The 14,589-nt window shown below is 58.8% G+C and overlaps 1 protein-coding gene across 1 annotated transcript in view; it reads left to right on the top strand.

Moving 5' to 3' along the window:
- Positions 1–1,804: 1,804 nt before the first annotated feature.
- ZCCHC24 (zinc finger CCHC-type containing 24) overlaps positions 1,805–14,589 on the top strand; it is a gene marked incomplete at its 5' end in the record, with an annotated part of 59,768 nt that continues 46,983 nt past the window's right edge. The window contains 2 exons of the mRNA XM_081105303.1: positions 1,805–2,047; positions 13,330–13,530. Coding sequence (XP_080961429.1) covers positions 1,805–2,047; positions 13,330–13,530 — 444 coding nt within the window. The remainder of the gene's footprint in view (positions 2,048–13,329; positions 13,531–14,589) is intronic.

Consider the following 14,589-nt stretch of genomic DNA (forward strand, 5'->3'; position numbering starts at 1 on the left):
AAACAAATAGGTTTAATACTGCTTTTAAAAATAAAGGGTACTGTTTAGGTGTTTCTCTGATAAATAAAATTACTTATGAGTATCATGGTTTCTATCAGTAATTGCAAATCCCTTGATACACAAAATCTTAAAAATAAGATCAAATAAGACAGAAAAAAACCAAAGGGGTTCTTGGTTAGTGACATGGTGGGAACGAGCTGCATTGGCCATCACTGAAGTTCTTTTGGGCCCAAGCACCCACCGGGGTGGATGGATGCAGGTTGTGGGAGAAATCCCCGTGAAGGGGCGGCAGGGAGCTGACCTTTATGGCATACCTTCTGATTACCAAGCTCAAACTGGTAAACTCACGAAAGTCTAGAGGCAGGACGGTGACTGTCCCCATGTTACAGGTTCACTCTTGGAGGTTAGGTGCCAGGCCTAGGTTACTTAGCTGGAAGATGGCAGAGCTGGCACTTGGACGCTGGCAGAATGGCACCGGGTTTCAGGTGGGAGAGGTGACTCAGGTCCTCTCCAGGAGCTTCTAAGCCAGAATCTGGCGCTGGTGCAGCGCTGGTGCAGCTGGTTACCCGGAGCAAGCGGGCCGCAGGGCTTTCAGGTGAGTCAGTCGGAGCTGGGGGGCGGAGGGGGGGGGCAACTTGGACTAGCTGGGTTGTCTGGGGTGGTGGTGGCAGTCGTCTTCTGAGCTCCCTCGGACCCATTTGGTGTTCTGGCAACTCGCAGGGCACCTCGAAGTGGGGGTGGGGGGGTGGGGGGTAGAGGGAGAAGCAAGGTTGGTCCAGAGGAGAAACAGGAGAGAAAGAGGGGGTGGGAGAAGGCGAGGGAAGGGGCGGGGAGTCCTTCCTGGGGCAGGAACCCGGGCCCCCCTTGGCAGAGCCGGCCCGGCAAAGCGATTCTGCAGATGGAAGGAATTAACGGGGCGGGGGAGGGTCCTACGGTGATAGGGAGGAAGGAGGGAGGAGTGTGTGTGTGTCTGGATCTGGGAGGGGGGGAGAGACAGACACATCAGACTAGACGGAAATGGAAAAGACGAAGGAGAAACACAGAGAGAGACACAGCCAGGGAGAAGACAGGCAGGGACAAGGGGCACAGGAGATATTCGTCTAAGGGAGAAGACAGTGTGAGAAAAGTGGGAAAATAGAAAAAACGAGTGAAAATGAAATAATTGGCGAGGATTTGGCAAGAACGCGAAACAGAGGAGAGCCGAGGGCAGCACGAGAGGAACTGGAGCTGGACGGGGCGGTGCTGAGCTCCCGCGGGCTCGGGAGGACTGCGGGGGGCGCGGGGGCGGGGGGCGCGGGGGCGGGGGGCCTGGGAGGGGCCGCCCAGGGGCGGGCCAGCACCGGCTGCACATTTAGATCAGCTTCGCCTTATTTCCCTACTCGCCCCGTCCGGCTACTTTATATTCAAGGAGACAGCCAATGGCGGGAGAGGACGGAGCCAGTGGGGGCGTGGCCTCCGTGAGCCCCACCCCGGGAGCGGTCGCCGAAAGGGTCAGCGTGGAGGCAGATAGCGGCTCGCCGCGCGGGGCGGGGCCGGCGGGCGGCGCCGAGGGGGCGGGCCCAAAAGTTTCCTGCCCAACTTTCGCTGCCTCCTTCCTCCGCCCGCGCGCGGCGGCCGCAGTCTGGGGAGGCGGCGGCGGCGGCGGCGGCGGCTGCGGGCAGCGCGCGGGGCGCAGGGCGCGGGGCGATCGCCGTCGGGGCTCGGGCGGCGGGCAGTGGGCTCAGGCTCCCCGGTGCCCGCCCCTCCGCTGGAGGTGGAGGGCGCGAGCGGGCTGCCGGGGAGGGGCCGGCACCGCCGCCGCAAAATGAGCCTGCTGTCGGCCATCGACACCAGCGCCTCGGTGTACCAGCCGGCCCAGCTGCTCAACTGGGTCTACCTGTCGCTGCAGGACACGCACCAGGCGAGCGCCTTCGATGCCTTCCGGCCCGAGCCGCCCGCCGGCGCTGCGCCTCCAGAGCTGGCTTTCGGCAAGGGCCGCCCGGAGCAGCTGGGCTCGCCCCTGCACTCCAGCTATCTCAACAGCTTCTTCCAGCTGCAGCGCGGAGAGGTGGGTGCCCCTGCGCGCCCCCGCTCTCCGTCGACAGCGCGGGGCCTTTTCCTATCTGCCCCGCGCTTCCTGGCGGGGCCCGGCTCCGTTCTGCCCGGCCCTCCTTGGCTTGGCTTTGCTCAGCTCTGCCAAACTCGCTGCCCGAAGTCCCCGGGGCGCCGGGAGCGCGTCACCTCCCGGCTGAGCCCAGCCGGGAGCAGCTCGGGCGCGGGCGGGGCCCTCCCGTCTCCTCTCCCAGCCCCCCGCGCCCTGCTTGAAGGGGTGGGGGCGGGCAGGGAGGCGACGGGGCGGGGGGCTCCGGATTCTCTCCAGACAGCCGGGCGGGGAGCCCCTTCCAAGTGCCCTTCCCACACCCAACCCCATCCCCTTCTTGGCCACCGCTAGCTGGGACGGACAAGGGGACCTCAAATCTGTTCTCCATCGACCTCGGCGGTTTCCGACCCAAGGGGCACCCTGGAGAGCAGTGACTCGCCCAGAGGCCTTTACCTGCTGTTCGCACGCTGGGACCCCCAGATTCGTCCTCCAGCTGCTCGCCCTCCCCCAGCCACATAGGAAGTGGTTTTTGAGGGCTTGACCCCACCGACTGCGCTGTCCCCCGCCCTCCCAGCCTGGAAGGAAATGAAAGGGAAATCCTCTTGAGCTCTTGGGAGGGGGGCTGGTAGCGGGAGAGGTTCCAGCTGCCAGTGCCTTCCCCAGAAACCTGGGCCGGCTGCTTGCAAAGTCTGCTCCTGGGTGGACTCAGTTACACGGAGTCGGAGGGGCAGGGCATCTTCCCAGCTACATAAACACACAGACTGCCAGGAACTCCCAGCCCTTTTGAGGGTCTTCAGAGCCTTCCCATATCCCACTCCCCTCTCTCTCCCGCCGGACTCCTCCTCCTCCCCCACTCCCACTCGCTCCTGCTTCATTTGTGAACTGCAGACACCCTTCTGTGGCCTTCACTCACTCCCCTCTGGCAGCTCCTCCTGTAAAAGTTCAGGGGGAAGGGGTGAGGGAGAGGGCACACATGAGGGTAATTTTCCTTCAAGACTTGAACACACCAGTTAGTTTTAGGAGAGACAGAGGCCTGAACGTTTGGGGCAGAAGGCCTGTGTAGACCAGTGTACTGGGAATGAAGGGTGAGACAGAGGGTCACCCTTTCTGGCCCCATCACATGTTCACCTCTGCCTTTATTGGCTAGGGGAGACTGGACATATAGCATGCTGGCCTCAGGGCTAGAGGTGGGCTGGTGCCCGGGAGCCGAGAGGGGACCTGCGCTGGGCTGGCTGGGCACAGCTGAAGGAGAGGAGCGTGGAGTGGCAGCCTTTGGTGCCAGGAGAAAGAATTTGTATGCCAAAGCTCTTTGTAAACTGTAAAGCACTCTCCACACGAGGAATTATTCTTGGCTGGGAATCTTTCTTTCTTGTAAGAGGCTTTGCTGCCTCTTCAGGGAACTGGCCGCAGGGATCAGTGATTTGGAGGGACAGTGTGTGGGGTCTTTTTTCAGCGTGTGGGTCTTCTCTTACCAAACATTCGTTGAGCTCCGTGTGGGCCTCTGGGGATTCACTCACAGGCTCACGGGGCCCAGGTTAGATGATAGGAAGATGCAGGGTGAATGGTTGTGTGATTTCATGGGGGTCCTGTGGAAGCCCTAAGGGAGGAGGGTGACTGACGTGCAGGACAGGTGGGCTCCCTAATCAGCCCCTGCTAGCTTTCCACTGCTCCCACCCTATGGTGTGGCCTTGCTCCCCACTGAGAACAAGGGGTTTGGGGCCATCAGGAGTCCCCTATGGGAGGAGTTTGGTGTGCCTCCTCTCGGAAATTTCTGTCGCCCAGGATCCTGACTGGCTCTCAGTGAGCCCTGGCTTCCTGTCCCTGCACTGCTGCTTACCTCAGTTTCCCTATGAGGAGGCACATTCCTTCCCTGGGGCCCAAAAAGTCTCTCATGACCTGACTTTGGGGGAGCCTCAGCTCACCCATCTGTTACATGCCATCTCTGCTGTTCTCAGGGAGGGGTGCATGGGGTCTGAGAGCTGTACAAACAGGGGAGGATGTGCCCACAGACAGGCTGCATTAGGGGAGGCAGCAGAGGCCCCCCTGTGCTCCGAGCCCGGTGGCTTCCTCGGAGAGGCTGAAGGCTGTGCCTGCTGACTCTCCGAAGGCCCTCCTGGCTTTGGGCTCACCCACGCTCACCTCCCAGCCACTTGCCTCCTGACTCCTCGTGGAGCCCCAGCTGTGCTGCTGCGGATGGGCCTTTCCTGAACCTAGGACTGGGCCGGGGACCTAATGTGGCTCCAAAATAGCAACTGGCTGAGAAGGCAGGAGAAAATCCTGCCCACCTGCATGCTACCAAGGGGCTGGCCGGAGAGGAAGCAGGTCGTGTGTGGCCCGGAGGGGACTCTCCGAAGGGACCCAGGGGCCCAGGAGCGTCGCCATTCTGTGCGAGGCTGGCAGGCCCGGTGGCAGTGCCTGCGAATGTGACTTGCATGCTGACCGCTGACCACGGCCTGTCTGCACCAGTCTCTGTGCCAAGAGCCCACCCCCTGCACCACCCCCAGGCTGCTCCCACCACAATAGCAAAACACCATGAATGCAGCTGGGATTTGGGGGTGGGGTGGGGACATGGGGGCACAGAAGCCCATTGTGCCCCTGGAACCTCAGCTCTGGAAGCTGAAGATAAGCCAAGGGCTCTGAGTGGAGCACTGGCCCTGGAAGCAGAGCGAGGGAGAGAGATGGCAGAGTTCATGGGCAAGTGCAGGAGCATCGGCAGGTGACTTGGATGCCTGGGGTTGCTCCTCAGCGTCTCAGCTCGTGGTGAGGGTGCCAGGCCAAAGCAGGCACAGGCCCTTCGTGCAGCTTTTTTTTTTTAAGGTCACCGGGTCTAGTAACTTGGTCTTATGAACCCCTGTGACAATTATATGTCACTGGAGAGAGACTCCTGAGTGCCTTGGCGTAGCACATCTCTCTCTCCAGGTACCCAAGGAAGGCAGCTCTCAGAGGGAGTCAGGGCTGGGCATGGGGGCTTCCCTGCCAAGTTTTGTTTGGGATTAAAGTTCACAACAGTGTGCGTCCTGTGGGACTCCTTCCAGGGAAGTGTTTACCACCTGCTGAGCAGTAGCTCTGTGCTCCTCAGAGGGATGCCCAGGGACCCTCCTGGGTAGTTCCTGTACCCGCAGATATGGCTGTGCCAGTCCAGGTTCGATGAGGGCAGCCATTTTCTTTTCCTCTTCCTCCAGGGACAGGTGTGGCTTGAAGATGTGGCCTTCAGGTCAAGTGATGCTTTGTGGGGGTCACGGAAAGACTTTGGGCTCCAATGCATTTGGAAAGCAGAGCATACTGCCCCTCCTTTGGAGACACACAGCGCCCTCTCGCACAGTAAATCAAGGCTCTGAGAAGTCCTGTAGCACAACACCTGTTAGCCTTTCTTCAACCCCACATTCTCCATGCCTATTTGATTGGAGCACATTTTTGGCACAGAACACCTACCAGTGTTCGTCAGAACATCTCCAAGCCCAGGAGACGCCCCATCGGGCAGACCTCTCCCTTGTTCCTACCCACGGGAGGCTCCTCCTGGAGCTGTGAACCAGGGCCCAGCACTTCTGCAGCCCTGAGGACCCTCCTCTTTACCGCTCTGGCCCACCCATGGGAGATTTGAGAACAGCAGCAAGGGTGTCACAGGCTTAACAGCACTACTGCACAGACAGGGCTCTAAGAACCCCAGGAGGAGCGACTGTGGGCTCCTGTTTTAAAAGGGCCCCAGGTCTTGACAGTCTTCTGAAGGCTTTGACCTGTTACCTGTGCCCTCCAAGGTATAGATGAGCCACGAGGTCACCTGACCAGTGTGGATGTGTAGAACAAAGCCAAATACCTGTGTGAGGATGAGAGTTTGCCTCACTGGGCCTAAGAGTGGGGTTTCAGGAGCTGAATTTGTTCCCAGCAGCCCTTGCAGTCTGTGTGGGTGGGGTGGGGGTGCAGACCCAGGAGCTTGAGAGGATGCCTGGCTCCCTTTGGCCTCCCCCTGGGAATCTGAGCTCCAACTCAAGCAAGGAGGACCGTCATTGGAGGCCCTGTTGGCTGAGGTGGCCTGACCCTCCCATCAAATTAAGTTAACGGAGTGGGCAAAGCCTCAGAGAGAAGACCTCACCTCAGGGACCTTTTGGGTCAGGTGGGAGTGAGGAAAGCAAGCAGCATTAGTAATTACTAATCAGCAGCAGCATCCCCATTGTCCAGATGGGGAAACTAAGGCTCTTCAAAAGGAGAATGCAACAGGAAATTGGTGGCAGACCCAGGGCTCCAGCCCAGGTCTCAGGATGCTGGTGTGTGTGTGTGTGTGTGTGTGTGTGTGTGTGTGTGTGTGTGTGGTGTATAATCTTTTATTCTGTCCTCTGGCCATTCTGGTCTGCTCGAGGTTTCTGAAAACACCAGGCAGTCCCACTGCTCAAAGCTTCTGCACTGGCTCTTGCTTCCACCTAAAATGCTATTCCCTGCCCTTGTACAACCGACAGACTCCAAATTACTTCTTTATGGCGCAAGCCCTTCCTTTGAGAGGCTTTACCTGGCTGTCACGGGGAGCACATCTCCTCCAGCTTCTCTGTCCATGACAGAAGAATCATATGTGCTTTCCGTAAAGCATGTCTTAACAGTTGGTCTTGCCATGAAATGCACACTGGATGTGTCTGTCTCAATAGCACTGTTGTCAGCACTCTGAGAGCAGGAATCCTTACAAGTCCTAGCATCCGATGCTTAGTCAATGCCCAGGCCATACTCGGTGCTCAGTTAACGTTTACTGGGTGGGTATGTGGGAAGATGACTTGAATCGAACCTTCTCCTCTATTCTCCCTCCAGACATGTGACTATGTGAAAGCTCTCCTCAGTCCCTTAGCCTCTTGTTTTACCTCACAGAAGAATTGTTTATGGATCTTGATTAATTGGAAAGAGGTGACTTGGGAGATGGTGAAATCTTGTCCCTAGAGCAGTCCCAGTAGATGCCTGGATATGCTGATGGTTCTCAACTTTCTTGGTTATCGACCTCTTTGAGAGTCTGAAGATGGCTAGAGTCTCTCTCCTTACCACAGTGCACAGAGCCCAGCATACATGCACACGCAGACACACATGGCTGTGCATGATTTCAAAAGGATCATGGCACCTTATGTCAACAGTGGAGCCCTAATCAAGAACCCCTGCTACTGGAGCTGCAAACCTCAGTGGTAGCCCAGATTGAGTAAATCTTAGGGTCCCTTCTAGTTCTCAGGTTCAGATTCACACTTTCTGCTTTCATTCAGCCAATGCATTCTAGCAGTGAGAGGCAGCCTGGTCCCCAATGCTGATGAGCTAGCTGGGCAGAGGGCATATGGCTGTGAAATGTGAGCACCTGTCACATGATTGGTGACTTGGGCCGGAGTAGGAAGGACTGGGCGGGGAGGGGGTCTCCCTGTGGCCTCTGTGCCTTGTCCTGCTGCCACTGCTCCTCCACCTCCTGGTCCTTTTCCCATTTCTCTCTCCCTGCTCCTCTCCTACCAAAAAGAACATGGATTGCTTTTTTAAAATTAGCATGTCTCACTGAGCGCTGGCTGTGATTGCGGAACTATGTTTTGCACGTCCTGGGTGAATGGACCTCAGGAGGCAATGGTGCCCTTGGGGGTCCTGGGTGAAGGGTTGCCTGGGTGAGGCTGCCAGCTCCTGACCTACAGGTCAGCTTGAACCATGGAAACAAAGAGGAGCAGGGCTGGGGTCTGACCTCAGCCAGGGAAGCCTCCCATCAGATGGGGCTTCATTTTCCCATTGGCTGACTCCTTGCCTTGACAACCTCTCCCCAAGCCCAGCCCACATCCGCCTCTGCTTGTGTGTACAGGGTGCGTGCCTGCATGCGTGCACTTGACTCTGGGCCTGGAGCCCCAGATAGACACGAGGGGTAGATGTGCAGATCCCTTGGAGAAGGGGTGGGGTCATTTGTGAGATGAATGGTTTCTTGTCTCAAAGAGAGAAGCATGGGCGCGCGCTCGCGTCTGTGTTGAGCATACAAGGGAGACTTTGGGGTAAGAAAGCAGTTGTTCAACTGATGAAAGAACCCCCACAAAGCTGGAGATTAGCATCAGAGGTCCCCCCCCACCCCCCCGGATCCGTCTCAGGCCTGCGGGCAGGGCTCATTATTTGCTTGGGCCAGGCCCCCTGGGATGCTGCCCTTGTCATTGCCTGGCCCCTCCATGCCCTTCCCTGCAGGTGCTGCTCCGTGTCCGCCAGCAGTCCTACCTTTCTGCCCTGCACTGGGCTCTTCTCCCTCTCGGCTGGTCTCAGAAGTTTCTGCCCACCTGGCCTGTCTCCCACCTACTTTGCCCTCTTGCTGTCCTGGTGTGGGGAGGAGAGGGGGATGGGAGGAGAGAGGGAGCACAGCTTGGCAGGCTGAGTCAGCTGGAGATTAGCATCAGAGGTCCCCCCCCACCCCCCCTTGCCCTGGAAATCTCTGCCTCTGTACCCCAAATCCCTCAGCAGAACCCCAACCCCAGGGCCCAGATCCCTCACGTAGCCCAAAAAAGCTGGTGCCTCATCTTGCCAGTGCCCAGGGGCTCAGCAATATGATGTCAGGAGGCCTCTGTGCCAAGAAGAGCGGTTCACACCTGGCACTTCCCTCTGGCTCCCCTTCCCGGCGGGCAAGCCAAGCCTTGGAGGCCGAGTGGTGGCTGACGTAGGACAGGCCACCAGACCTGCATGTGTGTGAATCTCCTCCCAGCCGCCCATGTGCTTGGGCAAGTTGCTGAGCCTCCGTTTCCAGTTCAGTAAAATAAATGCTGAGGACTGAGAACGGGAGAGCTTCTAGTCTAGTATGTGACACAAGTAGGATGTCTTCCCACCTAACGTTCCCCCGCAGCCAAGCCCGACCTCGGAGAAGTTCCAGCAATGGGCAGGAGCCTGACTGACCCCCAGGGTGGTGTGAGGACCCCTCTCGTCCTGCTGGCTGCTTGGGCCGCTGACCCAGGGAGGAAGGACAATGGCTCCCCCCTCCCAGGCTGGCGATTAGGGCCTTGACGGCCCAGAGGCTTCCGCCCATCGCACTAGGGCAGTGATGGCGAACCTATGACACGTGTGTCAGAGGTGACATGCGAACTCATTTTTTTGGTTGATTTTTCTTTGTTAAATGGCATTTAAATATATAAAATAAATATCAAAAATATAAGTCTTTGTTTTACTATGGTTGCAAAGATCAAAAAATTTCTATATGTGACACGGCGCCAGAGTTAAGTTAGGGTTTTTCAAAATGCTGGCACGCCGAGCTCAAAAGGTTCGCCATCACTGCACGAGGGGCTGCTCCCAACCAGTGCCCAGAGCAGCTGAATCTGGGCTGAGACCACCCTGCGACTTAGTCCACAGGAACTCAGAGCCGCAATCTAAACCCTTCAAGGTGTTAAGGCATCCATTCCCTCTCCTGTCAAGTGGGACTCCCAGGCCCTCCCCTGCCTGTGGTGGTCGGCACCCAGGACTGTCCCGTGTAAGGAGCAGCCCAACCGTCTGCGCTCTGGGGGACAAGGGCTGCAGGATCTTTGCCTTCAGAGATGTCCGGCCTTGTGGAGACATGAGGAGGCATCACCTTGCAAAGAGATCAGAGAGACTCAGAGCTCCTCCAGCAAGGGCAGGGGGGTCATGGGTGCTCCTACCCCCACCTGTAGCATTGAGGGGCAGGGCTATGGCAGGGGGGCCCAGGAGCCCCCGGAGGAGGCTGGGGCCTCTGGGACTAGTGGCGCCTCGGGAGCACCTGAATCTGGGCTTTTCACACTGTCCCGAGGCCTGAGTGAGAGGAAGGGGTGGCTTCCAGGCCCCACCACTGGGTTAGAACCTGGTCAGGAGCCGGGCCCTGGAGGAGGTTTGGGCACAGAGGGGTCTCCGGGGGCAGACAGCAAGCAGAACCGGAGGTGGGAAAGCAGTTGCTCCGTGGGACGCAGAGGAGCAGCCCGGCTGTTGCCGAGTGAGGACCTGGCGGATGCAGGGAGGGCGGCCCAGCCTTGCCCCGGCCTTAGATGGCGGGACCTGGCCAGGCTGAGTGCTGTCTGCATGCGGGGCCCCGGGGGTATCTGTCAGCTCCTGGTGTCGGGAGTGAGGCTGCAGGGACGGTCAGGCCTGCCCACCTCCGCCGCTCCGTTTCACGTCTTGCACAGGGGAAACCCGGGAGGCCAGCCCGGCTCCGCACCCAGAAGGGAGGAAGCGGTGTCCTGGCCTCCTCTCCATCCAGTCGCCACAGGCCGCCAGGCCGACTCACCTTTCACCTCCACGGCCCGAGCTCCTCCTGGGACTTCGGAGAGGAAACAGCTTGCTGCCCCACCCAGCCTTGCGACATTGACAGGCAGGCCTCCTGGCCCTTGGGCTGGCCGTGTGTCCGGGTCTGGGTCTCAGTTTCTCCATCTGTGAGGGTGAGGCTGTGTCAGCTCAGCTCTCCTTCCAGCCCCAAGGTGGTACCATCTTGACTTGGGCTGGAGCACCGTGAGGGACAGGCTGGAGCCCGGAGCTGGGGCGGGAGGAGCAGTGAGGAGAGGACTCTGGCTCGCCCTCTGACCAGGAGCTGCTTTTGTGACGGGCAAAGTGTGACCCTCGTAGGTGTCGAGCTGCCAGCGAGAGGGCAGGCTGCTCAGAGGCCTCAGGCTGCCCAGGGATACCAGCAGGGCCATGGGCAGGGGCGCGTGCCCACAAGACAAGGGAAAGGTTTGCAGGGGGGACTTCATGCACTCTCTGGCACCCACCACGCTTCCCCTTCCTCTCCACGCCTTGCTGCCAAAACAGTCCTGATGCCTGTGGACTTGCTTAAATCTCATCCAGAAAAGAAAAGGAAAAGCAAAGGGGGGAAAGAGGGTTGTTATTTGTGAAATTGCATTTCCCAGCCGTGAGGGTGACTCACGCATTTGGAGCTTCGAGTTTCTGTTTGGATGAACTTTTCTCTGGGAGGCTGGGCCGAGCTGCCAGTGGGTGAGGAGAGGCCTAGAGTCCATCTCAGGAGAGACACGACAGTTGGAAAGTTCAGGTGCTCCCCCAGGTGATGCGGGGCCGGTTGTACTGAACTACCTGGGGGAGCTTTAAAAAGGCAGATTCAAGCCCAGGCAGCGTAGCTCAGTGGCTGAGCATTGACCTGTGAACCAGGAGGTCGCGGTTCGATTCCCTGTCAGGGCACATGCCTGGGTTGCAGGCTCAATCCCCAGTAGGGGGCGTGTAGGAGGCAGCCAATCAATGATTCTCTCCCATCTACCTCTCTCTCCCTCTCCCTTTCTCTCTCTGAAATAAATAAAAATATATTTTTAAAAAAGAATTGCCAAAATGATAGGCGTGATGGATGTATCGTTTAACACAAGAACAACAGCAGAGTCCAGGTCCCCAGGTGGCTGTGTTGCTAGGTTTGAAGCAGGGCCCAGAAAACTGTATTTAAGTTTCCCAGGCCATTCAATGCAAGTTGGAACATTCTCATCTAATCTGTCCAAAGGGAGACAATGACTCACCGGGTTGTGAGCCTCAGCTGTCGTAACATGTGTCACGTTTGCAGGGCTTGGTACAAAGTAGATGCTCAGTTATCATCTCATCTCCTTCCCACTGGAGCCCTCCCACGCCCCCAAGGCTGTTCAGTCCTGGCTCCCACCCATCCAGGGATGGGGTCCTTCCGTTTCTCAGGGTGGACCACCCGATCTTGGGCCATCTGAGGGCTGGAGAGTTGCCCTCAGACCTGCGGGTTTGTGTGGTATCTTCCACTGGTCCAGGGTGGCATGGTAGCACTGGGCAGTGGCAGAGCAGAGATGGCCATTGGGAGCCTTCGAGTTCTGTGCCCAGTGGCTGGAGGTGACTGTGTTGGGCCTGGGTTGCCCTGGACATAGTCTGTGTCTCCCTTCCAGGCCTAGACTCCAGGGCACACCTGCCCGAGGGAACAGAGGCTGAGAGGGGAGGGCAGGCCGCAGTCACACGGCAGGGAGTGCGGGGGCCCCGGAAGAGTGTAGCACCCAGATGGTGAGGGCTGTGTCCTCTAGAAGGGGAGTCCAGACCCCAGAGACAGAACAATTACGGAGACGGAGGCGGACATGTGTGAGCGGTGGGGTCTGTCCTGGTTGTGGGGGTGCCTGCTCCCTTGGGGCAGGCTCTCAGCTCACCTCCTTCCCCTTCTCACACTGAGGGGACACAGAAAGGACCGTCGCCACCCTGGGCTGCTGTCTGCCCCATCTTTGTAAGGGAGCTGGAGGCAACTTCCTCTCAGGGCCTCTCCTCGCCCATCAGCCTGGGGACTCCTGAGAACAAGGCCATGTCTCTCCATTAGACCCACGGCCCCCCAAAACCACTGTTCACGCCCGGAGTTCTCGGGCACCTGAGCTGGGGTCAGGGTGCCCACGCCCATGCGCAGGCCTGTCACTGACTCTCCTGAGGAAGCCGCCTCTTCCCAGCCTTGGCTTTGACCCAGGAAAGGGAGCCATGGCCTCACCGCAGGCCCCACCTTCCCCAAATTCCAGTGTGCCTGGCCGCGGAGCTGGGGACTCCTATAAATAGAGGGTGTATACAGCAGGAGGGGGCCTGCGCCTCGTCTGCTTTGAAGCCAGGCGAGACATCTGGTTCCTGTCAGCTGGAGGTGGGAGAGGTGGGAGAGGTGAGAGAGGTGGGAGAGGTGGCCACTTCCTCCCAGGGCTCCCCGGACACAGTCTGCACAGGCTTCGTGCTGCCGGAGACCCGGCAAAGCGCTGGCTCTCAGGCTGCTCTCTGCTCAGTGGAAGCCATGCTGCCCTGGCGTTCTGCTTCCTCACAAGTGGAGGAAACTGAGTCAGCTCTGACATAAGGGACGTGTCCCCAGTCCCTCCACCAGTGAGCGGCAGGGCCCCTAACCCAGCAGGTGGGTCTTGCTGACCGGCGTATCTCCTGGCAGTGCGTGGAGAAGGACTAATGGGAATAATAACTGGCACTGTCATCGGCATCACCGCCCTCTACCAACCGAGCGGTTCCGAGTGCCGGGCGGGAGACCCGTGCTATACGTTTGTGACTTCCGTTATCTTACAGAAACCCTAGGGGACAGATATCATTCTTCCCGTTTTCCAGGTGGGGCACTGTGGCCCAGAGGGGCTAACTGGCTTGCCCATGGACCCACGACTAGATTTGGATTTGAACCCAAGCTCCAGGAGGCCAGAGCCCGTGGGCATCGGGGTCATTGTGAATTCGCGCGTGCATGCGTGCGCGCGTGTGTGTGTGTGTGTGTGTGTGTGTGCGCGTGCGCGCGCCCAACAGGAAATATCCCTGAAGTCATGGCTGTGGCTGAGTGCATCAGGCCTTCTGGGCCCTCACAGCCTCTGTCCCCACAGGCCCTGAGCAGCAGCGTGTACAAGAGCACCTCGCCCTACGGCTCCCTCAACAACATCGCCGACGGCCTCAGCTCCCTCACCGAGCACTTCTCCGACCTGACCCTGACCTCTGAGACCCGGAAGCCCAGCAAGAGGCCCCCGCCCAACTACCTGTGCCACCTGTGTTTCAACAAAGGACACTACATCAAGGACTGCCCCCAGGTAAGGCAGCCTGGCCCGGTGCGGCTCTGGACCCCTGCTGCCCTGTGGGCAGCTTCTGTGGACAGGCAGCCCCGCTGTGCCCCCTGCCCGGAGCAGGGGGCCCTGGGCCCTCTCTGGTCTTTACCTTCTTGTCCCCTCTGGTATTCCTGAGGAAGCCTGGCTGGTGTGAGCAGGGCAGAGGCCCAGTGCAGACCTGTACAGTTAGGCAGCAGGCTGGGTGGGGGACCCCAAAATGAGGTTTTGGACCTTCAGTCCCCACCCGTCTTCCTGCCAGGGCGGGTCCTGTTACTGTGAGGCGTGAGGTGGGACAGGGGCCAGCAGCCTCCTCACAGCTCTCCCCTGAGACCCCATCTCCTCGCACTCATAGGGAAGGAATGCGGGCTCTGGGCCAGGAATCCAGATGTGCGCCCCTCCCCCAGACCCACCTCTGCCTGCTCTGCACCAGGCTTCCTCCTCAGCCTGCTGCCTGCAGCAAGGAGGGGCTGCCCCACCATGGGGCTGGTGAAGGCACTGTGGGGGGAGGAAAGGGGAGTAGGAGATTGGGGGTCTCTCACCGAATGCTTTGCCGAGACTGGCTGGGGCGCTGGAGCAGCTCCCACCCACGAGGTGAGCCGGAATCCTGGGGAGAGAGTTCAACGGTTGCTTTAAATGCGGTGCGAGATTATCAGCGATTTTCCCCTATTATTTTTTCATATTTTCCAGTGTTTTTATGATGTGGTACTACTTATTTTGTGTATGTAATGGAAATGGAATCCTGTAAACTCAGAAAACCCATGCTGTCTCACCCTCCAGATGTTGGAAGCCGAGGGCATGGCTGGGTGGGGCTGGTCCCCGAAGGCCGGGAGGCTGCGATGTGCTTCTTGCTCACCACTCCCCTCACAGTGGCCGTGCCATGCTTTCTGTCCCCGCTGCTTCGAGCACAGCCAGGCATGGCCAATCAGTGTGGCCTGGGAGCGTGTAAAAGCACAGACACGCAGGCCTCCCAGAGCTGCATTGTAGTGAGACCCCCTCCCTGTGATTCACGTCAGGGACCTTGGCCTCCCTCTACCCCAGGCAAGA

The sequence above is a fragment of the Myotis nattereri genome (assembly GCF_964212035.1).
Source record: "Myotis nattereri genome assembly, chromosome: 13".
NCBI lineage: Eukaryota > Metazoa > Chordata > Mammalia > Chiroptera > Vespertilionidae > Myotis > Myotis nattereri.